The 27830-nt window shown below is 38.0% G+C and overlaps 1 protein-coding gene across 1 annotated transcript; it reads right to left on the bottom strand.

Annotated features, from left to right (window-relative positions):
* Positions 1-4061: 4061 nt before the first annotated feature.
* slc22a5 (solute carrier family 22 member 5) lies at positions 4062-12341 on the bottom strand. Its single transcript, XM_055180163.2, has 12 exons — positions 12188-12341; positions 11240-11767; positions 10160-10263; positions 9904-10058; positions 9584-9755; positions 9362-9488; positions 9171-9271; positions 8781-8995; positions 6530-6712; positions 4885-5020; positions 4725-4792; positions 4062-4614 (listed from the first exon to the last, which is right to left on the bottom strand). Exons 2-12 carry the CDS (start codon positions 11624-11626, stop codon positions 4595-4597), a joined length of 1668 nt encoding a protein of 555 aa, XP_055036138.2. The 5' UTR covers positions 11627-11767; positions 12188-12341; the 3' UTR covers positions 4062-4594.
* Positions 12342-27830: the final 15489 nt, after the last annotated feature.

Below are 27830 nucleotides of genomic sequence, written 5' to 3'. Positions count from 1 at the left end.
ATAAGAGTGTTTGGTTTCATTTGTACACATTTTATTTAAACTTTTATTTGAATTTTCTTCCTCTCTTCTAACACAGACATTTCCTACATGAAACCCTAATGTCTAATGTTTTGTCATAGCCTCCACTGACAGATCTGTCCTAAATTAAATGTTTCCCTCAAGAAGGAACGTAGACAGAGATGTTTACATAGAAATGCACGTGCCCCAGTGTAAATCTTTTGTGCCCCTGTGTAAATCTCAAGTTTACATTTTAGCAGTTAACTAGTGTATTCCTTTACAAAGATAATCACGGCAAAACGGATCTATAGGCAATGTAGTTACCCAATTCACGTTTGAAAAAGCAACGCAGCAATCGCACTGACGCGTGCACGCCCAAATCCATGTCCGTGCGCGTCTGTTTTGCCATGCACAGCCGCATACAAAGTACAAGACAAGTGACGCCTCGCAATTGAGTTGGTTTATGAAAACATGACGAGACTAAAGTAAGTTTCTAAATAATGAAAATCTTATTTTCACCGATCAATTGATGCATGAAAGGGAAGCAAAAGTAAGAGATGATGAGTTTAAGGCAGGTAAGACACATAACATCTTACCCTGTCAGGTCTCAAACATTAGAGAAAAAATCTCAGGAAAACCTCTGTCAATAGTCTATAAAATTGCATTGTTCACATACAAAAACTGTGTTATACTGTTCTGTGTTTTTAGATATGAAATTAAAATTTAGTTCACTAGCTCTAGGACATTACATAAACCGTTAGCAGTAACTTAAATAGATTTTTTTAGTAGCAGTCATAAAATGAAAATATTCTTAAAAATAAAAAAAATAAGTTAATCATTGTTATGGAAAATGCAAATGTGCATAAAAATATTTTCTCTGCTGTCATTATTTCCAATCATTTTATGCCTTTAAACATGTTAATGATGTAAAGTATATATGAAGATGATACTTAAAGGGACACCATGAAACTTTTTGGCCACTAGGGGGTGCTAGACATGTATTTTTCACTTCTAGTGCCCCTAGAGCCCACAAGCGCCGCAGCACTGTCGCAAAGAAAAGGAACTGGCCAACCTTAAAACTAAACTAAAAACTAAACCTTTAAAACGCTAAAAGATCAACATTTTAAGACAACAGGGAGAAACGCAGTCATGTTACAACTTTCTGATGAGGAACTCGTCGTGGCAGAAGCCATTTCTCAATCTGAAGGTTGCAGCCTCCGGATGTCGTATTTCTAAGCTGTATACGTCATCAAGACTGTCTTATTTCACAATATTAACAATTACAAAGTTGACTATTATACTTAGTTAATCGTAAATTGTTGCAGTATGCTTATGACTTGCGAATGTAATGCTCAGTTTACCTTAATAAACCAGGCTTGATGACGTATGCAGCCTGCATATTTGACCTCCGGAGGCTGCAGCCTTCCAATTCAGAAACGACCAGAAGTATTTTCTTGCCTTTTTCCAAACAAATATTGTTGCATCCTCTCTCTCTCCCTCGCCACCAGGATTTTCCGCAATGGCGCTCGTTATTCCTCTTTTTTGTGTGAAAATCGCTCCAAATCCAAGTAAACCGATGCGTTTAGGTCTGCCGCTTTGTTATACGTCACGCGAGTGACAACGCAGCAAATAGAGAGAAGAGAGAAACGCTCGGATCTGATTGGTGAATGAAAAGGGTTTGGTTTTACACTGTGAGCAAGTTTGACTGCTATAGCATCCTGGATTGTAATGTAAATATATCATAGACACAGTAAAAGAAAGGTAAATACGTGAACACAGCATCTGAATACAGGGAACTATATGCAATATAATCGCCGTAATTTATAAAGAACATCGCATTTATGTATGAATCAACAGTTTATATAAAAAATTGCCTTAAAGGGGAATCAAACCCGGGTCGCCCGTGTCATAGGTCCGTGACACTAAAGACTGAGCCACAGAGTCACATAATAGAAACTGCTCTCTACACTCGTTAAGTAGCTTCCAGCAAAATTCACGTTAAAAACAAATTGTGTGGAGGAAGTGACGTATGCCGTAAAGCAGTCGAATTTTGTAGTTTTTTTTGTGCTCTGGTTACTACCAGAAACCCTAAGTTTTAAAATACGAGTAAAAGTGATACAGACCCCGTCAGGCTATGGTAGACATGTCATTCAACCTATTTAAAGTCGATGTACTATCACAAGGGTCTTGAAAATTTATTATGAAGGTTGAAAAATTACATGGTGTCACTTTAATTTTTTTAAATACATGTTTGTCTTTCTCAATACTTGTTGCTTTTTGGGCACACATCAGTGGGTGTTTTTGCTGCTGCTTGATAATCAGCACGGCACAGCTCCATGTGCTCGTCGTTTACGATTTTAGGAGGATGGCTTGTACGCGTTTCTTGAAACAGCTCGAAACTATATTTGTGCAATGTGTGCATGTCAAATTATCAAATCTGATTTTATTTCAATTTGTTGGACTATATTAGCTCATACCGATCAAATTATAAACCGAGCAAGTACCTGATTTAGAGCGGTCGTAGCTATCAGTTATAAAATCAAATTGCATCGCATCCACCATATAGTCATTTAAGCCTGTTGAATGGGTACAGTACTTACAGTGCATCACTCCCGCTTGTCATCAATGCAAATAGTTTGATTGCGTTCATATCAGCAGCGATCCGTAACACATTCCACATGAACCATACCCCAGACCACTCTTTTTAGGCAGATTTGGGTGGGGTTCGCATCATCCAAACGAACGGAATGCTGGTGTCACTCGGATCCAAGTGCACACCAAAAGTGCTAGTGTGAAACCCTTCCTAATCTCACATATTTTGACAGCATAAAGACATTTTGTTGGAAAGACCTAATTATAATATATCAGTATAATCTCTTACATCCTCATTTTCATTTGTGACAAATTAAATATCGCAATTTTTATTTTAATCTCTCATTTGCCTTAAAAACTCTGGGAAACTTCATTCCTAAACTAAGCATTCATGAGCCTTTGAATGTAAATTGTTAAAACTATAAATTGTAAAACTGGCGGTGGTGTAAAATGAAAGAATATAACTATTGATAAAGATAGTTGTAAATTATATTGTTTTGAGGAATTAAGTATTTAAACCTTGTGACAGAACTTTATATTTAGTACAGATATACTGATGTTTTAGGTCTTGTAAAAAACTGTGTTAAATAGTCCTTCTCCTGGGATCTTTATGTCAATAGACTAATTTATTTACAAGGTACTTTATTGACAAGAACAATTTGGACAGTTACATTAGATTTACAGTGCATGTGAACAACCTACCCACATCTGTCACTGTTGTGCACGGTTAAATATTGTCTGTGTAAACCATAAAGCTGAAGTAGATGTTGTACAGAAGATAATGAATGAATACTAATAGTTGATTCTTAAAAAACCCCTGACACAATGTTCCCAAAAAAGTTGTAATGTCATCATTGTCCCTCATTTTTAAACCATTAAGTTTCTTTACTGTTGAGAAATCCAAGTATAACAGCTTTTTGTATGTAATGATTATGTTTGTACGTGCTTTTAACCCCTACTAAACACAAATTTGGAAAACAATGTTCATATACTTTTACCTTCAGTGAGAGTTTAAAGTCCATATGCTGACACAAGTGTGACTTTATTAAACATTACATCAGATGCTGATCTTTGACTTGTAAGGATTTAAGAAGTGAGCTGCAAATCTTATAGCTTTATTGCCATTTGATCAAATGTGTGTGTTTTCCATAATCGGGATGTAACTGAATTGTTGTGAAGAATTTGCAAAATTGACCTGCTCCAATCACAACCACAATGGAGATCCAGTATTATATTCTAGACAATTAAAATGACACTTAAAAACCTTTTATTCTCCTTTGCCAGAATAAACTGGCTGGCTGGTCTTAGCTGGTGTTCAGCTGATTTTCCAACCAGATCATCTAAGAAAGTGGACAAAGCATGGATATTATCATCTTGCGCTTAATACACCAAAAAGTATAACAAAAATACTCTCCTTTCCATTACTTTTAAACTGTTAATTTAACAAACATGTGTCTGGAGAAGAAATACTGTGTTGGTTTGTGTTTTTATTTACATTTTATGACATACATAAGTCATTTTACATAGAAAAACTTCATCGCTTAAATCTACAGTATAGCATAGAGCGAGATATAAAGCATTTAAAGTATTCAAAAGGTACTTACTTACTCAGACTTAATTATACAATTTGTCTTTCAATATTTGCAAAATGCTTTGAGGTTATGGGTTGAATGAAATGTTTGGTGCTTCTGTCTTTTCACATTCTTAAACATTTATCATTGATGATTTGACAATCATAAACACGGTCACAAGCATGGGATCTTTATTCGGCACATGACCAATAGAGGTCACATTACCCATTACAACAAGATAATACTTTCAGCAGGCAGGAACTCAATGTCCTGTCATATCATGCGTAACCATTTATGACCTCTCTATTGTGTTGTTACACCTGTACATAATGTAAGTGGCTTTGGCAACATTAAATATTAAACAGTTGATGATGGTCATTTTGTAGAATACAAAATACCAGTCAGAAACCAACGTCAAATCCACACACATTTCTTTAATAGTGCTGCTCACACGCTGGAAAAGAAAAACAATAATACAATTTAACAAAGCTATAATATTCTTAAAATAAACTCTAATAAATTCTGAAAATGTAAAGTCATTTACTTATAAAATTTGACTTTTACCTTGGTGAAGTGAATTTTTTCTCTTCCTTTGTCTCTCCTCCAGACTAAGGTTTTCTCTCTTAAGAAAACTGTAAAAATAAAACCATATTTAATCAACAGGTAAACTAAAAAAAAGAAGATTTAGACATATGGAAGAAAACTTAAGAGATGTAAAACTTACTTTTTACATTTTTGCATTTCTTCCAAAGTCTCGGGCAACACTTTCCCAAATGTCTCAGGCAAAAATAGGTTTGATAATGATAAGACAATGGTGATGCTTCCCATCAGTATGTAAGGGAGATATTTGTTGAACGTACCTTTAAAAGAGTTGAATAATATTCTACAATTGAAATCTCTCAACAAAAACAAATGCTTTAGTTAGATGTTCTTCAACTTATATTAATTTAAGTTGAACAGCTAAACCAGTTTATTTAAAGGAACAATATGTCATTTTCATTGTGGTTGTAGACTGATGATGCTGTGAAGAGAGTTGGAGTCTTCATCTCCACTGTGGATGGAAATCAATCTAATAAGACTCACAAATCATATTGATGGATTACGTTATAATAAGACAACAGATTAGCTTCATAGATATGTTAGCAAAGTGATGTGCTAAATGTTACAAATACTACTTTTGCATGCATTCCTGTGCAGATTGATTGGCTTATGACATCAAATTAGCAGTGACCTACGAGTAGTAGTTGTAGCATTTAGCCTGCCACCCGCCTGTTATTATCAAGGGTACCAGTTAATGTCTGGTTGGAGCACTAAAGTTTAAAAATAACGTGCTGAAATCAATAGCTTTAGGGGCTAATCACACCACATGTGCGTTAAACGTTTGGAAACGCAAGACGCAGCTTTTTATATTACTAAGCAACCACCGAGTCAGCTGTCTTGTCAATCAAATATTGAAGCGTGAGCGCTCTTTTGCTGTTAACTGTCATATTAGCAGAAACTTTAAAAAGAGAACGCTTGCTCTGACATTGTTTGAGGGTTAGAAGTGCAAAAACACGCAGGAGAGATTAAGCGAGTGGAGTTTGGTTCTTCAATACAACTGTAAACTTCCCTCACAACAACGTAAGGCCCGCCTCTCCCCTCATTCGATTGGACAATGGAAAGACGCGAGGGGTTAGGGGTTGATGTATGGGGGGCTTTTATTCTACCAATAATACAGCATTGAATTAATAATTTTAATACATATAATTATTGACCCTCTATATTACTGCATCCTGTGAATCTACAAAAAATTTGGTGCAAACAGGATATATATATATATAGCAAATTACGAAGAAAATGCTGATATTGTTAGTTAGTGTAAATAGATAATATCTCTTGATTTTACATAGCCGCTGCCATTAAAGTTTTTGACAATGCGGCTCTGCATTTATGTCCCCATCAATGTCAAAATCAAACGGTTATCAAATTGTTATCAAGCCATTCGTTTGGGTTATGTTATAATCTAACAGTTATAAAACTTTATTGCATTATGAGATAACGATTATTGAGTTTAGTTTACTTGATTTACAACCAAAGATCAATCTGCACAGTGCATGAAGTCGAACTCACCTATGATTTCTATTAAGGGATTAAAAGCGAAAATCGAGAATAAAGCAGATATGACACCATTGTGTCAGTCAGTTTTTTTCTATATGTTTTAATACAAAAAAGTTTATATTGTGCCTTTAAACAAACAGCTATAACAATGTTTGTTAGTCGTTTGAATTTAAGAAAATTTCTTTTTTTTTTTGCCTGCTATGATAATATTATATTACAAAGATGAATGAATTAGTGTGAATTAGATGAGTGCCTCAAGAACATAAGCATACCCAAGAATATGACATAAGGTGCAGTAATGCTGCCGATCCGGGCAGCTGAAGAGCAGATGCCCATTCCCAGGTTTCTCAGGACAGTGGGATACAGTTCGGCTGTGTAGATGTACACCACTGTGAAAGACATAGTGAAGCCAAACTTGCCAGCCATCTCCAATGCCAGTGCCAAAGTATGAAGACCTGTAAAAGATCTTTATCATTATTGTCCTGGCAGCTGTCTGTTCTTTTATTCATAAATGTTTTACTGGCTTCTCTGTTTGAAATGCAAATGTATCATGACATCCTTTAAGACCTACTGCACTCCTAACTATCCATCTAAGAAATAAAGTGCCTATGAAAAGTTTTTTCTCGCACCCTGCTTAAGTTATTTATGCTTTGATGTTTTACAGCACTGAAAGGCATTAGATCTGAATGAAGAACAGAAAACCAAGGAAAGTTCATGGGGTACTGTGAGGGCCATAGCTATAGGGTTGAAAGGTCAAAATGATTTTAGAGGCCCAAAGGTGCAGAAAGGCCATATACTGATTTAATATTGATGCCTGGGACCTGGGCAACATACTATACTGTATAGTTAGAGGCCCCAAAATGTCCCGCTACAGCCCCGGATATTGTTTCCAATGGATTACAGTTAACTCAATAATTACTAAAACAAAGTATGCTTCTATAGCATGACTGATATGAGACTTAATCAGACTAAACAACATGTTTGTTAAGCCAAACACATGCTGGCAGAATCCAGCTGTGAGGTTTTCTCTTACAGACTCTGGAAGGCTTGTGAAGTTGGAAAGTAAAATCAATAGAGCATATAATAAGGAAAAGCCTAATGGACTCTGTAACCCTTCTTTAACATTGAAAAAGATTTGATTTCCAGCCCCAGTATGACTGAAGATCAAGCTAAACTACAGAACACATCTAGTAAGTGACTTAAAACATCAGAAGTAACGTGCTGAAGTGGCTAATTTGGAGTCCAGTTGAAAAACATTTTGACAGAAACTCAATGCTGTAACTGCTGTTAAATGTGTACTAAATACCTGAATGATGTTGAAACTTTCAAAAAGTTAATGTGTCTTTAAAAAATGTAATGCAGTTCAAGCTAGTTAAACTGTTTTACATAAAATGACACTTTTCTTTGGTTTAGTGTAGTATTTGAAACTTCCATACTTTCTATAGCCACTCTAGCGTCTCTTCATAAAGTATATTATCCTTGTAAACTGGGCATCAAACTCTATATGCTCTGAAAACAACAGAAAAGAGTTGGCATAATCTCAGCATAATCAAAAACTTGAAATAATGCCAACTTGACCAAAGTCCTTTCTCCTTGCATAAGTTTATGCTAAGCCTTGACCCACAGTAAACTCAGATTTCACTTATTTTAACAGACATTGCAGAAACAATCAGCTTGCTCACACCTGGTATTAAAATGTGTTATGGTCGATCGGATCGGTACACATGGCCGTGCACACCTGGTGTTTTAATCCATCTCTTTTGTCTAGTTTTGACTGCTTCCATCCTAATAACTTTGATGGGAGGGTCTATAGGTAGTTAACACACGAGCAGGAGAAATGACAGGTTTAAATTGATTATAATATAATATTATGTCAGAGTCTGCTGCTTGTGTTGTTAGTAAACATGCTGCACAGTGTTTTGTACATGCATATGTAAGAGCTTTCTCTGATATTTCAGAGCAATTAATGAAATAAACTTTCACATGCTCGCAAAATGAAAACAAAAATAAGAGGCGGAAAGCAGCCGCTTTAGTTTTATCAATGAAAGCCTAAATATGGCTCTGAACACTGTGGGTTCATCAGGACCGATGTAAAAACATTGTGCTCAGTACATTACACATTAGATCAATAAGTGGAGCGGTCTTTTGTGGCTGTTCGAACACATTCTAATGCAGTTACATGGTCCCCCCTACTGAAAAATCCAGCTAAGACCAGCATGGGCTGGTGAGCTGGTTTTGGCTGGTCCCCAGCTTGGTTTTAGCTGGTTTTGCTGGTGTAGGAAGCTGGTTTTGCTGGTGTAGCAAGCTGGTCTAGGTGTGTTTTGGTCACATTTTAAGCTGGTCTAGCTGGACTTAGCTGGTCATGCTGGAATACCAGCTGGCCCACCAGCATGACCAGCTTTGTCAGCCTGGGAGGACCAGCATAAACCACCTTAAACCAGCTAAAACCAGCTACCAGCATATGCTGGTTTTAGCTGGATTTTTCAGTAGGGCCTAACCTCTCTGTGAGATTTAGTTTCTTACTTTCAGGAATCAATTGGATCAAAAGCAGAAATCCTCCTCCGATACCGAGGAACGCAGAGAGGAGAGGCCGGCGCGGGCAGCTCTTCAGAAGAAAAGTAGAGACAATATAGGCAGGAACTTCAGTGAGAGCTGACAGAAAACAATTAAGGAACGGATCGCCACTAAGATTAGAGGTGTTCAAGGACAATCCGAAATATCCCATATTGATGGCCATCCTAGCAGAGAAACAAAGATGTTTATATGAAATGGGATATCGTGTTGTAACTGATTCAATGCAATCTAATCTAAAACATTGTCATACACGTTTAAATCAGGGGTTCCTTAAAAGTGTGGGAATGCCTGGCTCTGGAGATACTGTTGGAGAGTAATAGTTACTATATTTTTACTCACCACAACATTAAACACATGAGCGTTGTCTTGCGGATATTGCCGGACTTGAGAATATGAAGCGCGCTGTAATTGCCACTCTCCTTGCCTGTCTCCTCTTTAACCTAGTAATGTTAAAAGAGAAACAGATTGCTTTTCCCAACAAAAAGTGTCGAATAAGGGGCCAGAGTGTGCAAAGGGTGCAAAGGTCAAACCTCAGACTCTTTGAAGATGACATCTGGAGCTTCGACGTTGTTTGTTTTTGCCGCTCGCTTCACTATGGCCTCAGATTCCATGACTCGGCCCTGAGCGAGAAGCCATCGGGGAGACTCTGGCACCAACCTGTGTGTTTATTGTTCATTACGACAAAACATGGAGGAAAACATAGCCTGACAAATACTGTAATGTCCAAAACATCGACTTGTCCCATGACTTACCACCACAGTGGGATGTACACCACAGTTAGCCCAGACAGAACCCTGAGCAGACATCGCCAGTCTCTGATGGCAAAGGCAATCCAGGGTAACACCATATAACCAATGCAGTAATGCAGAAAGACTCCCAGTGTAGTGAAGAGAACTCGCAAAGATTTACTTAACACTTCAGTTCCTGAAAGTTGTAAATGGCATGTGATAGCTTTCATTCTGATACAAGAATGTGATAAGATCATTACAGCATACTTCAGTTCTTTTCTCAATGTGACTCACAAATAGTATATTTTTTTATAAAATGCAAGACTAAAGCTGAACATGCTTACCGAGCACAAATGCGGTGATGTAAAGGGATATTTGAAAAGCCCCCACAAAGAAATACAAAATGCAAAAGATCAGCCATGTGTTAGAGAAAGACTGAGCGAGTATCAACAAAGCCTCTGCTGCCAAAGAAATGAAAAGAACCTTCTTCCTGCCAAACCTGAACCATGAGACACAATATAAACTTTAAATATAAAGCAAACCAATAATCACCACACTGCCAGAAATCACATGAAGAATAAATCATTGGAACAAAAATACCTGTCAGAAAGTTGACCGGAAACAAGAGACCCCAACAAATAGCCCATGTATAATGTTGATGAAGCAAAGGGAACTTTCCACTCATTGTCACACACCAAATCCCACTCTGTGAAAAAATAAAATATAAAGGAATATGATCATAACATACGATCTGACCTAATGTTACCTCTGCTAGTGCACTGCAAAAAATGACTTTCTTACTTAGTATTTTTGTCTTGTTTTCAGTAGAAATATCTAAAAATTCTTAAATCAAGATGTATTTTCTTAATGAGCAAAATGACCTAAGAAAATAATACTAGTTTTTAGACAAAAATATACCATTTAAGTGAATTTGTGCCTAAAACAAGTAAAAATATCTGCCAATGGGGTGAGAAAATTTTACTTGAATTGAGTGTTTAAGAAAAAAGAAATCTTATTTCACCATTTTTTTTCTCACCCCATTGGCAGATAATTTTGCTTGTTTTAATGACAATTTCACCTAAATTATATATTATTTGCCTTAAAACTAGACTTATTTACTTAGGTCATTTTGCTCATCAAGAAAAGGCATCTTAATTTAAGAATTTTTAGATATTTCTACTGAAAACAAGACAAAAATACTAAGTAAGAAAGTCATTTTTTGCAGTGTGTTTGTTAATTGATGAGACAATGTATGCAATGTAAAAAAATACTTTGCTGCTTTAAGTTTTTTGTTGAATCAACTTAGATTTACAGTCATTTTAACTTACTATTATTTATCCTGACTACATGTGAGTTGTTATAACTTATAAAATTAAGTTGACTTTTATCAACTATATTTTATAAGTTGTGACACCTTATCTCTGTTGACATGACTTGTAAATCTGAATTGATTTAACAAAAAATTTTGAGTCAGCAACGTTTTTTTACAGTGTGACTTCATTTACATTTATGCATTTAGCAGACACTTTTATCCAGAACTGCAATTTACAGCGAAAACAACAGCAGCAGCAGCAGCAGCAGCAGCAGCAAATGGTCTTAGGGACAGGCAGAAACACAAGAATATTTTAAAATTTTATGAGTAGCATGTTGATGATTAAATACTTGAGTTTATATCCTCACCTCTGAGACAATTGTCGAGTGATAGATGTCTGTGCTATAGGTCCATCCATCCACACATTTCTCTTGTTTAATATCTGTAAGGTTAACATCTTGGGGTAAGTAACCTTCTGCCGACAGGTTTCTGACCGTCTCCAGGATGTATCTCTGACACTGACTCGGCTGTAGTTTTCCTTTCACTGTCTCCTTCGGAATACTAGCATTCATCCAAACTTCACTTAGATTTCCCGCCACTACCAGACAATGATGCAACGGTGAAGCCCCAACAAAAACTATATAGAGACTATGAAACCCGGTGGAAATGTAGATGGTATTCAGGAGAAAGAAAAGGATAATGAAAAATTGTCCCTTTTGCCCAAGGAAGGCAGTGTCCTCGTCATAATTTCCCATTCTTCTTGAGATTATAGAAGAATCAGCTGACCGTAAAAATCATAACACGTTGTTGAGTTCAGTCCCTTTTTTTAGGTGCTGGATCTGTGGAGATTGTTTTTCAGATTCACAGGGTAGCAGACATCATGAGGAGAGAGGTTCCTGTGCACATGAGGGAGAAAGTGGCAATGATTTATTTGACTTGACAGATTGTTAAATATATTTTACATGACAACTACTGTTAGCCACTACAGAGATCCCAAGTAACGCATAATGCTTGCAATCTGAATAGATTTAACTTCACAGCAGGCTAAACATTCAGAGACGGAGAAGCTTAGCACGGCCTCGCAGGAGATCAGAGACTTATTTTCCAGAGACTTACATTTTTACTGTTTTGTTTTACAAGGCAAACAACGTATATGAACATTGTGCTTAGTAGCAACTAACAAAAACATACAAATCAGATGTTATATAGACATGAGATATTTAAATGATTAAAGAAATATTTTGTTATGATCATTTTTTCTAAATACATTAGAACAAAAGTTTGCAAGACTGCAAGATGTCTACAGGATTACTTACTTCTTCTTCTGGATTAGGAGTCTGCAGTAAAAGTTTCTCGAACCTTCCTCCTCTCTGTTATTTAACTCAGGAGCTGATCGTTCATTGACTTTAATCATTGCTTTAATAGCTGACAAGATTTTCCCATGTGCTTTATTGTTCACAACTTTGAAAACAGAACAGCTTTAGATGGGATTAGAAAACAGAAGACATCCAAACTTATCACAAGATAAGATCAGGATAAAACAATTTACCTAAAAAAAACACAGGAAATCTAATATGGTAGGTAAAGTGAATTTGCATCATATTCACAATAGCTGAATGCAAGTATAATAAATATATAAAATTAAAATAACTAGATGGATGAACCCATTAATATGTGTCATGGGTGTATATATAAGTCATGGGACTCTGTCTATGATAGTGGGACTCCTGATGCTGCATACAGTATGACAGTTTGATAAAGATTATTCAAGATTCCATCCATGTTACAATCCCTTAAAAGACTGTCAAATGCAGCATTACCCTTAAAAATCCTTGGATCTCAAAGGGGATTTTAACGTCTATTAAATATAAAAAGTAGGCTTAATAGATTTTACATGAAAAATCCTTAAATAAGCTTAAATAAGTAGAAGTATATTTCCTATAAAAATAAATTAACGCAGATCATAAGAAAGAGCAAAAGAAGTCATTATACTGAACTTTTAAAAGCTTCGCAGTGGGACTGTGGTAGGTCATGGAATGTGTTAAATGAAGTACTCAATAGGAGACATAAATCGATTACTCTACCTGACTTTGGCGAAGCCAAAGCAGATCTTGCACAGAGTTTTAATGATCATTTTGCCTTAATAGGTGTAAATTTGTCGAAAAAGATAAGTCAACCCCAGGCTGTTACTTTTAAGCATTTTCTTTCTGGTAGTTACATTCATTCATTTTTCATGATACCAACAGACAGTACTGAGCTCCTCAAGATCATTATGGACTTGGGGAGCTCTTGCTCCGCTGGTGTGGATGTTATATGCAGTAAGATGATGAAGGCCATTGTGAATGTCATTGTAGCGCCACTGGCTCATTGCATTAACCTCTCTTTACTTACTGGTATTGTACCTAAAATGACAAAAGTTGCCAAGATAATACCAAATTTTCAATAGGGTGACAGAAATTATATGAACAATTATCGGCCCATATCGATTCTACCCACCTTTTCTAAAGTAATGGAAAAGGTAGTGTACAATTGACTCTGTGGCTATCTCGATAAATTAAATATTTTTGTCCCCTGTCAATATGGTTTTAGGAAAAAGAGCACAACCTGTATGGCAATACTTGACTTAATAGAAAAAAATAATGATTGTATTGAAGAGGGAAAATGTGGTGTCAGTATTTTCTTGGACCTATCAAAAGCCTTTGATCCCATTGATTTTGATATCTTACTGCATAAACTGCATCACTATGGTATCATTAGCTTAGCACTGAAATGGTTCAGAAGTTATTTGTATGAGAGGGAACAGTACGTTCATGTTGAAGACCATAACTCTTTTTGTAATCCTTTAAATTTTGGGGTCCCTCAGGGCTCCAACTTGGGGTCACTCTTATTTATTGTATATATAAATTATTTTGTAAACTCCTCTGAAATATTTCATAAAATTATTTTTGCAACTCAGAATTAATTAAAGTTGACTCTTGGTTCTAATGTAACAAATTGTCATTAAATGTCAGCAAAACAAATTTCATTTTATTCAAATCAAACAAAATAAAAACATTTAAAAACACTGCTCACTGCCTGATTAAAATTAATGGGCAGGTGATAAAAAGAGTGTATTCTACTAAATTTCTGGGTGTCTTCATTGATGATACTCTTAACTTTAAATGTCATATCAATCATCTTGTAAGCAAATTGTCAAAATATGTGGGCTTATTTTATAAGATTAGACATTTTTTTCCTTTATCTGCTCTTCTCATGTTGTATAAAACTTTGAACCGCATCTCAATTATTGTAATGTGATATGGTGTAATACCTTTACGTTTTTTAAAAAGCCTTTACCTTTAAGTCATTTAAAAAACTGGTATCCTTGCAAAAGAAAGTAATAAGATCTTTGTCCTGGTCAGAGAGAAATTCTCCCACCCACCGTCTTTTTTTTATCGCTTTGAATTATTGAGACTACCCGAGCTAAATGAATATCACAATGCCTGCCTTGTGTGTCAAGTTGTAAATAGGCTAAACCCTAGATTGAGTAGTCTCGTTCCTATCTCTAGCCCTCAGTGTCATGATCCTGCCAGTCTGTCATAGTTATTCATAGTAGTTCATGGTCATGTGGCAGGATCGTGGCGGTACCCATGTTTTGTGTGGCAGCACATGGGCTGAATCCGAAATCGCATACTTACTGTGTAGGTACTGAATTTCACTAGGTACCTACTTGACGTGCGCTAAGACAGTACCTACGTTCGCGTTAAGTATGGACAGCATCCGCCATGTTGACGTTATCGTGTGACATATGACGTAGTAGACTTGTTCGAGTTCATGCGGAACCACAAGAATCGACAGGCGATTGACATCACAATACCACAAGAGCAACATGAAATCAGACTTCTCCGTATGATTTCTGGAATCGCTCTCACGGTACTTTGATGTCATCCACCTGTTGGTTCTTACAGCGGTGCATAAACTCGAACAAACCTAATAAAAGACATGAAAACGTATGCATGTGTATGAGGGACAGGGGGACTAACACCTGATTGCATCAGTAACTTCACAACTCTACTACGGTCTCTGTCAGTTTTACAGATATATTACATAATTTTGTAGTGGACAAAAATAAGTAAAACAAGCACATTGTAATGTAATATCTATTGCCAGATGACAGCAGTGCTTGAATACAAACTAGACAATGCAGTCAATGTGATTATATAGATTTTAGTGAAACAATCTCTTGTATTTACTTAAAACAACAAGAAACATGAATAATGAATAATGAATGAATAAAACCATCACAATAAATGAAAACGTATAGAAGTGAATCTCATATCAAACAAAACTTTATTCAAATGTATTTTTCTAACAAACCATCACATATTTACTATCATCTCAACACAGCTGTGATAATTCTACAGCTTTATTTTCATGAATCATCTGAGCACTTAAATCCTGGGTCTGTGCGTGAAGTCAGGGTGCTGAGGAACAGCCCTGTGTAACGTATCGAAATCACCTGATTGGCTGGTCTCCGGTCGATTGCTTTGCTTTCCCGTGGCATCATGGGAAAGCTGGGATAGAAGTGTCCATCCGATGCCTGCTTCAGAATCTGGGCGAACTCAGTAGGGCATCCGGGGATTTCTCGCCTACCGATTTTATGGATACTGAGGATTTGGACGTACTACTCGGTTCACGTGCTGTTTCCCCTATTACATTTTCAGTAAGTAGGCGGTTTCGGACGACACTTAAGTACACGTGCCTCTGAATCTCGCAAGAAATAGTCAAAAATTCTTGCCTACCCTTTTACGTATACTGAGGTTTCGGACATACTATTCGTTCGCCTACTGCTTTTTGCCTACTATATAGTATGGCAGTATGCGGTTTCGGATTCAGCCATGGCAATTTGTTTGAGTAGTGTGCTGCTGTGTCTTGAGTCTGCCCCACCCGCTTGTTTCCTCGTTTATTATTTATTATTGGTTAACTCCCCTCACCTGACCTTCCCTCGTTATCTTGTTTAGATTTCTCTATTTTAGGCCCCAGTGTGTTCTGCCCTTTGCTGGATCGTTTTGGTTTGTTTGTATGTTTGGATTGTTTGCCTTGTGTGACAACTCCCCACGTGTGCTTTTTGTTAATAAACCCCTTTGAGTTCACCTTACCATGCACTTGGGTCCCGTTTCCTTGTGAAATCATGACATAACGATCCAGCCAGTCAGGGACCCAGCAGGTATCGGTGAACTCACCATTGACTCTTGTGGACAGGCTGCTTTTGGAGGTCTGCCCCCTGGAAGTCCGGCCTCAGCAGCTCTTGCAGTTGTCTGCCCAGCCTCAGCAGCTCTTGCAGTCGTCTGCCCAGCCTCAGCAGCTCTTGCAGTCATCTGCCCAGCCTCAGCAGCTCTTGCAGCCGTCTGCCCAGCCGTCTGCCCAGCCACCGCAGCCGTCTGCCCAGCCGTCTGCACAGCCACCGCAACCGTCTGCCCGGCCGTCTGCACAGCTACCGCAGCCGTCTGCCAAACCACCGCAGCCGCCTGCCCAGCCGTCTGCCCAGCCATCTGTGCAACCACCACAGCCGTCTGCCCAGCCACCACAGCCAACGTGTAGGCCAATTCCCAAGCCTCCATGGACTCCACCCTTATGAACTTTCATTTTAGTGTTTAGTTTGTTGATCACCTTGGACTTTGTTTTTCTAGTTATTTAATTTAATCTGTTATCATTTGTCATAGTCTGTGTCATAGTCTTGTCTTGTCAATGGTCGTGTGTACCCCCTTGGGGAACGCCAGATGGGGGCCCCTTAAAGGGGGGGGGGGGTACTGTCATGATCCTGCCAGTCTGTTATAGTTATTCATAGTAGTTAATGGTCATGTGGCAGGATCGTGGCGGTACCCATGTTTTGTGTGACAGCACATGGTCTTTTGTTTGGGTAATGTGCTGCCTTGTCTTGAGTCTGCCCCGCCCGCTTGTTTCTTCGTTTATTCATTATTGGTTAACTCCCTTCACCTGACCTTCACTCGTTATCTTGTTTAGATTTCTCTATTTTAGGCTCCAGTATGTTCTGTCCTGTGCTGGATCGTTTTGGTTTGTTTGTATGTTTGGATTGTTTGCCTTGTGTGACAACTCAGTCTGTAACCAAGAATCTAGTTAGTCTTGTCATAGTGTATAGTGTTGTTTGTCTTGTCATAGTCACCAGTCGTTTTTTTGCCCCCACGTGGGCTTTTTGTTAATAAACCCCTTTGAGTTCACCTTACTATGCACTTGGGTCCCGTTTCCTCGTGAAATCATGACACTCAGCATACATACAAAACGAGGATCAAACCACTTATATTAGGAAAATATCGCCGACATGTGCATGCTAGTATGAGTGTTGTTTGTAGGGGGCCGCAGATCTGGAATGGGATTGATGATAGCTTTAAGGTGTTGTCTTCTATCTCCAACTTCAAAAACCAACTAAAAAATGACTTTATATCAACCTACGTTTAGCGTGAAATTTGTTTTTCATGTATTGATGGGATGTATGTGCATGATTGTATGTATTTTTATGTATGTTCTGATATGCCTCTGTGTACTTTTACCCACCATCTGGTTGCAGGTGGTACAGGAACTGTGTTAATTGTCTGTATCACTACCTTTATATAAACCATGGGCCCCAATTTATAAGCTTGTTTAGCTTCTTTGGGAGATCGTTTTCACTATACCCAAATTGTATTGTACCCTCAACTGTATTATTGTAATTGAAGTGGTATGTTGTGTGAAATGAAGCTGTATGTATTGATTAGGGGTGGCACGGTTCACAAAACCCTCGGTTCGGTTCGTATCACGGTTCTATGGTCACGGTTCTTGGTTCAGTACGGTTCTTGTTGTTATTTTTTCTTTTAATTTTTAACACTCCAGAAATGTATTATCTTATTAATGTATTAATTATCCATAATTTAGGATACAGTATTAAAAAAGTTATATCATGTAATCATGCACAAACTGAATTTGACTTTAAGCACATTATTGGGACCATCCCTGAGGAAAGCCAGGTGAGATTTTGATACAGCAAGAGCGAAGACATTGATGATTTCAACATGCTTTTCATTTATTTGGCAAAAAAGAGAATGTGTATTGCCATCTACATGAACTTATGTGCCTTTTTAGCACACAAAGATAACTTGCATTTATCAAAATCCCAACTTCAATGTAGCTTTAAGATTTATCACTGAGAGGCTGCTTTTTTACTGGAGAGACTAGTATATGTGGACGAGAGAGAAACATAACGTTTACACCTGTAATATTTAAATCCGTCTCTTTTGTCCACTTTTGACTACTTCTGTCCTGATTACTTTAAGGGGCAGTTTATGACATAAGATCGCGCAACTTTCACGCGGTAGCAAAATGAAACTAACGTACGCGGAAATCAGCCGCTTTCGTTTTATCAATGAAAGGCTAAAAATAGCGCTGAATACGAAAAGACGTAAAACAGTGTTCATTACCTCAGATTAGATAAATGGGCGGAGAGAAGGCTGTCGTCGCGTGTGGCTGTTTTGAACACATTCAACCCATAGCCTGCAGTTCTATATATCTATATCATCATAGGTAACATGAAATAAAAAATGTTTCCACACACCAAACTTATACGACGCTGGTGCATCCTCCAACTCCGGGCAGACTTCCATTTCTCTCCCTCTTGCCATTTCTACACGTAACATGACCGGCAGCACTCACTCTCCACAGCAGTCACCTCTTCTTTCGCGCTATTTGCGAAAGGGAAACACGCTATCTGGGGTCACATACAGGGCATGAGGCTACATTGCGCATGCCATGAACCGTTGAACCGTACGGCACACACGCGCTCCGAACCGAGACAAGCGAACCAAACGGTTCGGATTTTTTTCATGAACCGTGCCACCCCTAGTATTGATTGATTGATATATGACCTGATCAGCTCATCAGTCATCTATAAAATCAGAGGAATTTCAATTGATTTAATCGCTTCAGGTATAAAAGATGATGTCTTGTTTTCCAAACAGAGCAAGGTAGAATACTGTTTACCAGATGGCAATAGGATGTTGTCATGTTATTTGACTTATTAATTCTCTATTTCTTAGTAAATTCTTTCTATTCTGGGTAATGCAGAATCCAACAGTTTACTTGCCATTATTACCACTTGCTTAATGATTTCTTCTGTACACTGTAAAAAAATGTTTGCAATTTTAACAATTAAAAAAAAAATGCTAGGGAAAAACACATTACTTGGCTTTTTGAAATTTACGTTTAAAGTCTCCCTGTAGTCAAGAATTGTATCACTTAAAATGCATCTTTGAGCATCATAATAGCATAAAAAATTTGTTCTTAAAACATGCATAAAAATTAGGTAAGAATTTTTTTTAAATAAACTTTTTTCACTTAGTTCAAGAAATATTTTCTTACCCCATTGGCAGATTTTTGCTTGTTTTAATTACAAATCCACTTAACTTTGATATTTGTCTAAAAATCAAGACAATGCATCTTAATATAAGAATTCTTTCGATATTTGTACTGAAAACAAGACAAAATACTAAGTAAGAAAGTACATTTTTTTTGCAGTGTATATTTGTATCATGGTTTGTATGGCTCTCTCTCATCTGCAAGTGACTTATACACATAGCAGACATTGCATTCCTTAACATCACCTGAGTTGAGTAGTAAAGCACTAACAGCAGTGTTTCCCTACACGCAAAGTTATAAAAATAAAATGCACACCCTTCGGCGCCACACACATCAGCACACACATCCAAATGTATATTAGAAATCAGAGGAAAAAGTTATATATGGATGTCTATGGAAGGTGTGTAACCTAACATGGTCACCATGGTTTATAGAACAATGCCTGCAGTTCTGATGTTCTGACAGTACGTTCATTATAGTCTATTACCAGAAATATGACTACCAAATTTCCGCAATTTATTTATTTAAATGCCTTCTCCTCCATAGATTTAGAGTACCATGTTTCAGTACCAAGATAAAAGATATATATTTTGGTCCACCTACCTTTTATTAGAGTCCAGAGTAGTGGAAGCACACGACCGGTTGAAAGTGACACAAATTTTCAAACAGTTGCTTTAAACTAAAAACACCTCGCAGTTGAAAGCTCAAAATATCAAACGTTTCCTGTGTTTCTAAAAATTAGAATAATATCAGTCTGCACTCACTGTAAAAAGGTCCATAAAAAAACGGGTCAAAGTACTGTATAAATATAAAGGAATTTTCCGTTTTTATGTTTTACAGGCGTTTTACCTGTATTTTTAATAACGCATTGAATTATGGCCGCAATACGCTGATTTCACACAGCCACCATCTTGAAATCGAAAATGAGGCTCTGGTGGGAAGAAACTCAGATCTGTGTATTGAGAAAGAGGAGAAAATTACATGTAAAACAAAAAGAACCATCAAGGAAATAAGATTTATTTACATGTTCTAATTTTCATCAATGAATTACATCCTTCATTTTGTTTCTTTAATTTGCCCCTCTGCCCTTAGGTCTGAGATAATGACTCACTCTTCTCTTGTGTTCTGATCAGGAAATGAATAGTGGTCCTTCTCTACTTCCTCTAGTGTTTCAATATCACAGACACTGGAAATTAACATAATCATGATTTCAGTCTTGGCAGTCTCTCTGGCTGTTTCTCAATATGCGTTCTTCAGCGATCTTGCGTCCTTGTGTTTTCGCTCTACGTCATCATTAACCATCGACGTTCAATTCCGATGCTCTAGAACGCAAGTACAGAGGACGCATGAAAATACTCGGATGTGTTCTTGATATCAAGCATGCATAGAAAAAAAAAAATCGCTTTATACCCCAGAAGTCATTGCGACAAAACAATGGCGGAGGTCAGGTGACCAACAGGAAGATCCCACACATCTCAATTCTCACAAGTGCATTCTGTGCTCTCACGACCTTCTGAGTTTGTATTACAATTGTAGTACCATTTCATTTCCAGCCATCATCACCAGACCAGATTACAGCTGTAGCACCATCTCATCTCCAGCCATCCTCACCAGACCAAACCACAGCTGTTTCACCATTTCATCTTCAGCTATCATCACCAGCCCAGACCACAGCTGTAGCAGCATCTAATCTCCATCCAATATTACCAGCCCAGATACCTGCTATGGTGCCACTCTGCATCCACCATTACTTAATTATACAAAAATAGGGTATTTCGTGGAAAGATTGTCTTAAACATATTTGATCATTTGCATGACAATGATGGTCATGTGTTGCATGAATGGATCAATGCAGGAACTCCAGAAGTAAGTGCCGTAGTTTCTGGAATAATTTAAATACGCTTCACTTACAGTGTTAATATTTTTTTTAGTCAATGTTAAATGAACTATAGATTTTGTCTAGTGTTTTCTGAGATACATGTAAAGGTAAGGAAGATTCCAGTGTTGGGTGCTCTAAGCGAATTCACGCGTTTAGGCCATAAAACATTTTTTGTTTCATACAGTAAACATCTCCTCTGCTAGCTGCCTGTCCCATGATTACACTGTAAAAAACGCGGTCTAAGTAGACAGCCCAGGCTCCAAAACAACAAACTGCAACAAAAACAAAGTGGTCAAAGCTACCACCAGGAAACATAACAAACGTGTTCCAGCCAATAAACGACGCGTTCATGACTCTTTCAGAAAGCACGGAAGGGAGGGGGAAGAGTTAGCACAGATTCGCTTAGAGCACCTTTAAACCTTTAATCTTTCTTTTTAAATCTTTAATCTTTCTATTGAATCTGTGCTATGTCAAATTACAAAATTGTGTAAGAATTTATCATGTTGTTTGTTTTTATTTTAGGTGTATTACAGAATTATCCAACCAGAAACTGATGCCTCAAGCACAGAAGTTTTATTATTAAATAATAAGGATATCAAACTTAAAATTTAAATTTGTACGGACCTTTGGTTTCTTACATACAAACATTTTCCACCCTCTTCATTATCACAGTACTCATTTACTGGTTAAAGGAATAGTCTACTCATTTTCAATATTAAAATATGTTATTACCTTAACTAAGAATTGTTGATACATCCCTCTATCATCTGTGTGCGTGCACGTAAGCGCTGGAGCGCGCTGCGACGCTTCGATAGCATTTAGCTTAGCCCCATTCATTCAATGGTACCATTTAGAGATAAAGTTAGAAGTGACCAAACACATCAACGTTTTTCCTATTTAAGACGAGTAGTTATACGAGCAAGTTTGGTGGTACAAAATAAAACGTAGCGCTTTTCTAAGCGGATTTAAAAGAGGAACTATATTTTATGGCGTAATAGCACTTTTGGGAGTACTTCGACTCGCCTGAAAAGTCCGCTCCCCTTCTCACTCTCATAATGGGCCGAGTCAAAGTACTCCCAAAAGTGCTATTACGCCATAAAATGTAGCTCCTCTTTTAAATCCGCTTAGAAAAGCGCTACGTTTTATTTATTAGGTTAGGGTTATGGTTAGGTTAGGGTTAATAAACTTCTTATGAAGACACTGTTTATTTCATAGTGTTGGGAGTAGGTCAACAATCACTGATAGAACACCGAATAGTGAAATATAGTTTAGTTTTGTTGACAAGTTGTTACCTTTTTGAATTTAAAGAGTAACTAAACCCCTGGTCAGAGCCTGACTCCACCCACTGGCAATATTTGAAAAATGCAAGAAAAGTGGGCAGATCCCAACGAACTGAACTCGTACCAAGGGTGTTGTGAGATCATTACAAGGGCGTGGTTAGCTTGATCCTGCTTACGTAGGATCATCGTACCGCTTACATCACGCAGTACCGCAACATCCAACAGGCAAATTCAACTGCAGTAGCCACCGTTCAACCTGAAGAGGGCAGCACTCAGACATTTTTACACCATACATTGTAGCATTGAAACACTTTATACCCAAATGTCAAAAAAGTTACTCAAATAAATGAACAGCACTAATAAAGCCCCATTCATACAGATCATTAACTAAAAAAGTTGGTTTAGGGTTTAGTTACTCTTTACTAATACTTAAAGTATTTGATGTTTTCTGGAATTGCTAATGGTTTTTATCATCTTAGGCCTGCCAGCATGATCTCACAGTTCAAAGCAGGGGTCAATCCGTGTGGGTTGCTTTGGCAGAATGAAGGTCTGCAAGCCTCTTTTCACAAATACACAGAAGCCATTGTCAAGAAGTGAGTTTAGAGACATTTTTGTTGTGAACTGGAGTCAGGAGGGTAGTAACAGAAGAGAGGCTGAAGAATAGACCATCTTTTCCTGTGAATGTTTACTCAACAGCATCCATGGTAAGTGCTGACATTTTCTGATTTGCTTTAAGCATTATTTTAATATTTATTATAATTGTAAGCATTTTCTCTTGTTCCCTGTGCTTAACAACAGTAAACGCAAGTCCTTTGACTTTTGAGGATCTTTTGACATTCCTTTCTGGTGCTGATTGTCTTCCTCCCCTGGGTTTCCACAAGAAAGCAGAGATCGAATTCCTTTTGCATCAACTTGTTCAATGGTTCTTTTCTAACCAAGAGGTGTACAAGATGAAACTGAAATAAAAAACTTGTAACTGAAGCAATAAGAGGCTCGGTGGGGTTTGGAAAAATTTTAAATTAGTACAATCAGTGTTGTTAAACTTGCACATCATCTTGTTCTCGATCTTGTTACCAAAATTTTATAAACGAGGATAACACTTTATAACATCTAATTGAAATGTTTAATGATGTGCGAGTTGTTAGTAGTTGTTTTATTTTAATTTTAAATGTTTAAAGGACAGTCGTGGTTAAGGAAAGCAAAAATGCATGTTTTAAAAGCTACATTTGGCTTAAAGTACAAAGCTTATTCAAATTGTAAAACAAGTTTGAAAAAAAAAAATATAAACTTGAAAATACAAAGTGTGTGTCTGAATTCTTGCTATGTGTATTGTGATGACCAATAGTCCAAAACAGTGTTGTAACCCATTATTTCCATCATCTGATAAGGGATCCAATAATGTTTGAATGTAATTAGTATCTGCAGTGCTTACACTAAAAGTGTTTTCTGGTACAATAGTGGTCTGTGTAATATTCTCATTAACAAAGCCAGTACTGTAGTCATCAATATCAGAGGTATTAAGGACAATATTTGGCTCAATTATCATGCCAGAATTCCACAGTGCTAGTGGACTTATTGTCTGATAAATTCATCACATGACCGTTGAATTCTTCTATGGAATATGTAGTTGAGGGACCATAAATGTATCTCATTATCTGGGTGTTGAATGTTCACATATTCCATGTACTGAAAAAGAAAAGCTGCCTATAAAAGTCTGACACAACCCTGTTCACATCAGCCCAGAGACGTTCAATCCTTTGGTTATGCACACTCCTTCCCTCAATAAAGCTTCCCTGGTCTATGCCTCTTCTTTCTATCATGTACTGTGCACCACATACATTTTCTCTGCCCCTGTCTCCCCTTACTCTAAATGGCAAACCAAATTGGGAGACTCCAATCTGAAAAAAAGACAGCACTGTTTCAGCACGATTGTTCGAGGCACATCTGAAATAAATAACTGTTCTGCTAAATCCATCGATGCAGCCATGAAGAACAAATCTCCATGCAATCAGTTTATGATTAGAGTCTATATGCCTAGAGGGGTGAAAAATAGAAATTTATTAGACAGTGTACAGGTAAACTATCAAATTAACAACATCAATTGACTCATTGTTTTTTAAATCAAATTAAAAGATCAGTTTGTTTATGCTTCATAAAGGTCTGTGTTACAACATTGTTTCTGTAGAGATTAAACTTAAGATACCATAAGTGGTTCGATCCTCTGACACTGTTCACTCTTCTTCTGATGACACGTTTTCGTCAAATCAGAGTTCCGTCTGGATCATTAATATGCATCCTCTCTCTGATCCTATGTTTTTGAACTCTGAATCCCCTTTCTCTAATACTACCTTAAGAAGAAACAATGAAAATGAAATCATTAAAAACATTTCAGTCAGGACCACTTAAGAATACCAAAGATTATTATCTGAATTTGGCCAAAGGCTGATGAATCAAGGGGCTCGGTTGTCATACTGCACCGTTAAGATGCACCCAGTAACCAACATTTTAGGGCGTTTTCACATTAGCACTTTTGGTGCGCACCCGGGTTTGATTGACATCAGAGTTCAGTACATTTGGATGATATGAACGCTATCTTCCGAACTCGGGTGAGCAGGGCACCCGCGAAATGTACTCGAGTCCGCTTAAAAAGGGTGGTCTGGGGTCCGGTTCATGTGAACTCCAGATGGGTCCGCTGCTGATGTGAGTGCAATTGTACCAAATCGCGGAAGTGAACCGCTGTTAATTACGTATTATATGGAATGTCCCACCAAAACAGACGTGTGTGTTTGTGTGCGTGCACTTACCTTGACAACAAAATGCATAGAATGCTTGCTTGACTTTTGTTCTTATTTTTTTAAACTTTGATTTTGTTTTCAAAGAAATAATACAGAAACGCACTTGCGTCTTTCTGCCCCAAACATACTAAAGTCGTTTCGATGACAACGGGCTGTCCGTCGACCTCAATTTTTGCGGAGGCATTCAGAAATCATCTCTCTGCTTGCAGTTCATCAATCACGCTTGTCATCTTCTCGTTTACAGCGGTTGCCAAGCAACATGAGAACGCGCCGGCTGCAGCTTGATGATGCAAGCGTACCGTGGTTCGGATGCAAAAATAATATGTGAACACAGGGGAGGGGGGAGCAATCGAACTCGGGTTCGGACCAGGCAATCGCACCAAATGTGAAACCGCCCTTAGTATGCTACACGTGAAAATAATTAATGCGATGGTTGTGAAAACGGAGATATTGGAGGTGAAGGGGAGGTGGTGGGTGCAAATGTCTGTGTGCCAGACTGCAGAGCGTCTGATTGACTGGGCTTAAATACTGTTGATTAAAGCAGGTGGAGTGATTGAGCAGCTGAGGGTCAGCTGGTGTAGTTAGTGATCAGAGGGCTTCCTGAACTACGCTCAGCCGCGGAGGTATCGCGGCTTCCAGAACGGACCTGCGAAATGGACCCGCAATATGGGTCCGTTCAGGATCCGCTGTTTGACAGTAGAATTTACGGCGCTGCCAAAACGAATGTGACAGTCACGTGGGTTTGGCAACTTGAACGCGGATCAGCATAGGAGTCTCCTGCTGTGTGGTTCATCTACCCTTTAGCGACTTCTCTGGCTAATAAGCCAACTACGGTATCGGGCTCTTTAATAGCGGACTGGAGATTGTTACATATAAACGTAGATGAAGGAAGAGACACTAAACTTCAGCAGACCAATAAGCAAACAATTCACAAAACAGCGATTAGGATGATTTTTTAAAGCACTCTTGAGTTCTGTTGTGTTGATAGGAGTAGAAGGTACTGCCTTTATTTTCTCTTGAAACGACTGAGCCTTCGAGGACAAACACTCTTTGGGTGGCTGTCTCCACAATAGCTACAAACATGAATGAATTTACAGTTAGAGCGATTACAGACGTTCTCATTATAACAAAAACAGTGGTGTAAAGGCTGCAGGTTTCACCTCCTGAGAGCTCTCCCTGACATCTGATTTGGAGAAAGCGCTATTAGAGATAAATACTTTAGGACACAAGGAAGACTTGTGAGAAAACGAACCACACAGCGAACATGACAAAGTTCGGTGGCCAGTAAAATGTCTGCTGATTAATGCTAAATCTACAACTGACCAATCCAGTCTCTGATTGAAGCGCTGAATATACATGGCAGCTTTAGTGGAGAAAGACTTGTGGTATTCATAAAACAGCATGCCACCATAGCTAGGTCTGATATGATCGACAGGTAGGTGTCCAGTTCTTGCCTCCTTCCAGGTTGACATTCACAAATAACATCTCTGAATACTCTGAACGCGACATTAAATTCAGCCATGGTTAGATTTTTTGACAGTCTGTGATCACTTTCCTTTAATACAACAGATACGTCACCACAATCGCTAGATTCAGAGCATAAAAGAATCTTAACTAGATTAATGTCATTACCTGCCAGGATTTGAGCCCTCAGCTGAGGAGTGATTGCTGCGATTGGCGGAAAGAAGGGTACTCCGGGTGAGGTTATTGGAACTGCGGAGCTGAGTGTTCTTCTGGGCATGAAGTTGGGGGTATCAGTAGTTTGGGCTGTGCCTCGGACTGGGTCGAAAGTCTAAGGCTGCGGGTGCGATGTTGAGGCTTTCGATGGTTTGGAGATGTCAGTTGCGGAATGGTCAACTAATAAGTGTTTCCTTTTTTGCGTAACTTTCCGACCGGAGGTTCGTGAAGTGGAGGCTTCAGGTGGCTCTTGTTCGTAAGCGGTTTCTAGGAAAAGTTGAAAGAGATCTTCGTGACTGGAATGGTGCGGAATCTGAATGTCCCGTTTATGTAACTTGGACAGGATTTTTTCGAGGGGCCAATCGTTAATGGACGAAAAATTTACAGCTAGTCTAGTGCTTCTTCTGAGAGGAGGTTGAACTTCTGTGGGTAGGCCGTCTGAGTCGAGGTGTACGGAATGGATGTCTTCCGGCACTTTCACAGAGAGTATTGCAACATCTTCTCTGATTCCAAGGAAGCCATGGTGATGCCGAAAAGGGTATCACCATGTTTCAATCATTCAGTTAGCCTAATAACAACATAAAAAGAATAAAAAGAAAGGGTGCAGCCATTTATTTAGTCTGTGCAGTAATATGTAACTTACCTTGAACCAGTCTCACACCAGCATTTGGAGTGTTTGCAGTGAAAGTTCTGATTATTTCAACAGTTATTTGATACCTAGAATCAGTAATTCACAAAGAGAAACGTGATTGGTTTCGCAATAAAACAAGACTTAAATTTGAGGTATTCCTTTATATAAAGCAAACATGATTGCCAAATACAAAGGCCTAGAAATAAAACTGCAAAGTCACAGTTAAAATAACAATACCTTGGCCGTCCCCTTGTTTGTACCAAAGACAGAGAAACTGGGGCACACACCAGAGGATTAATTATGTTATTAACC

This window comes from Misgurnus anguillicaudatus, chromosome 9 (assembly GCF_027580225.2).
Source record: "Misgurnus anguillicaudatus chromosome 9, ASM2758022v2, whole genome shotgun sequence".
NCBI lineage: Eukaryota > Metazoa > Chordata > Actinopteri > Cypriniformes > Cobitidae > Misgurnus > Misgurnus anguillicaudatus.
This window is presented reverse-complemented; position numbering and strand designations above follow the sequence as displayed.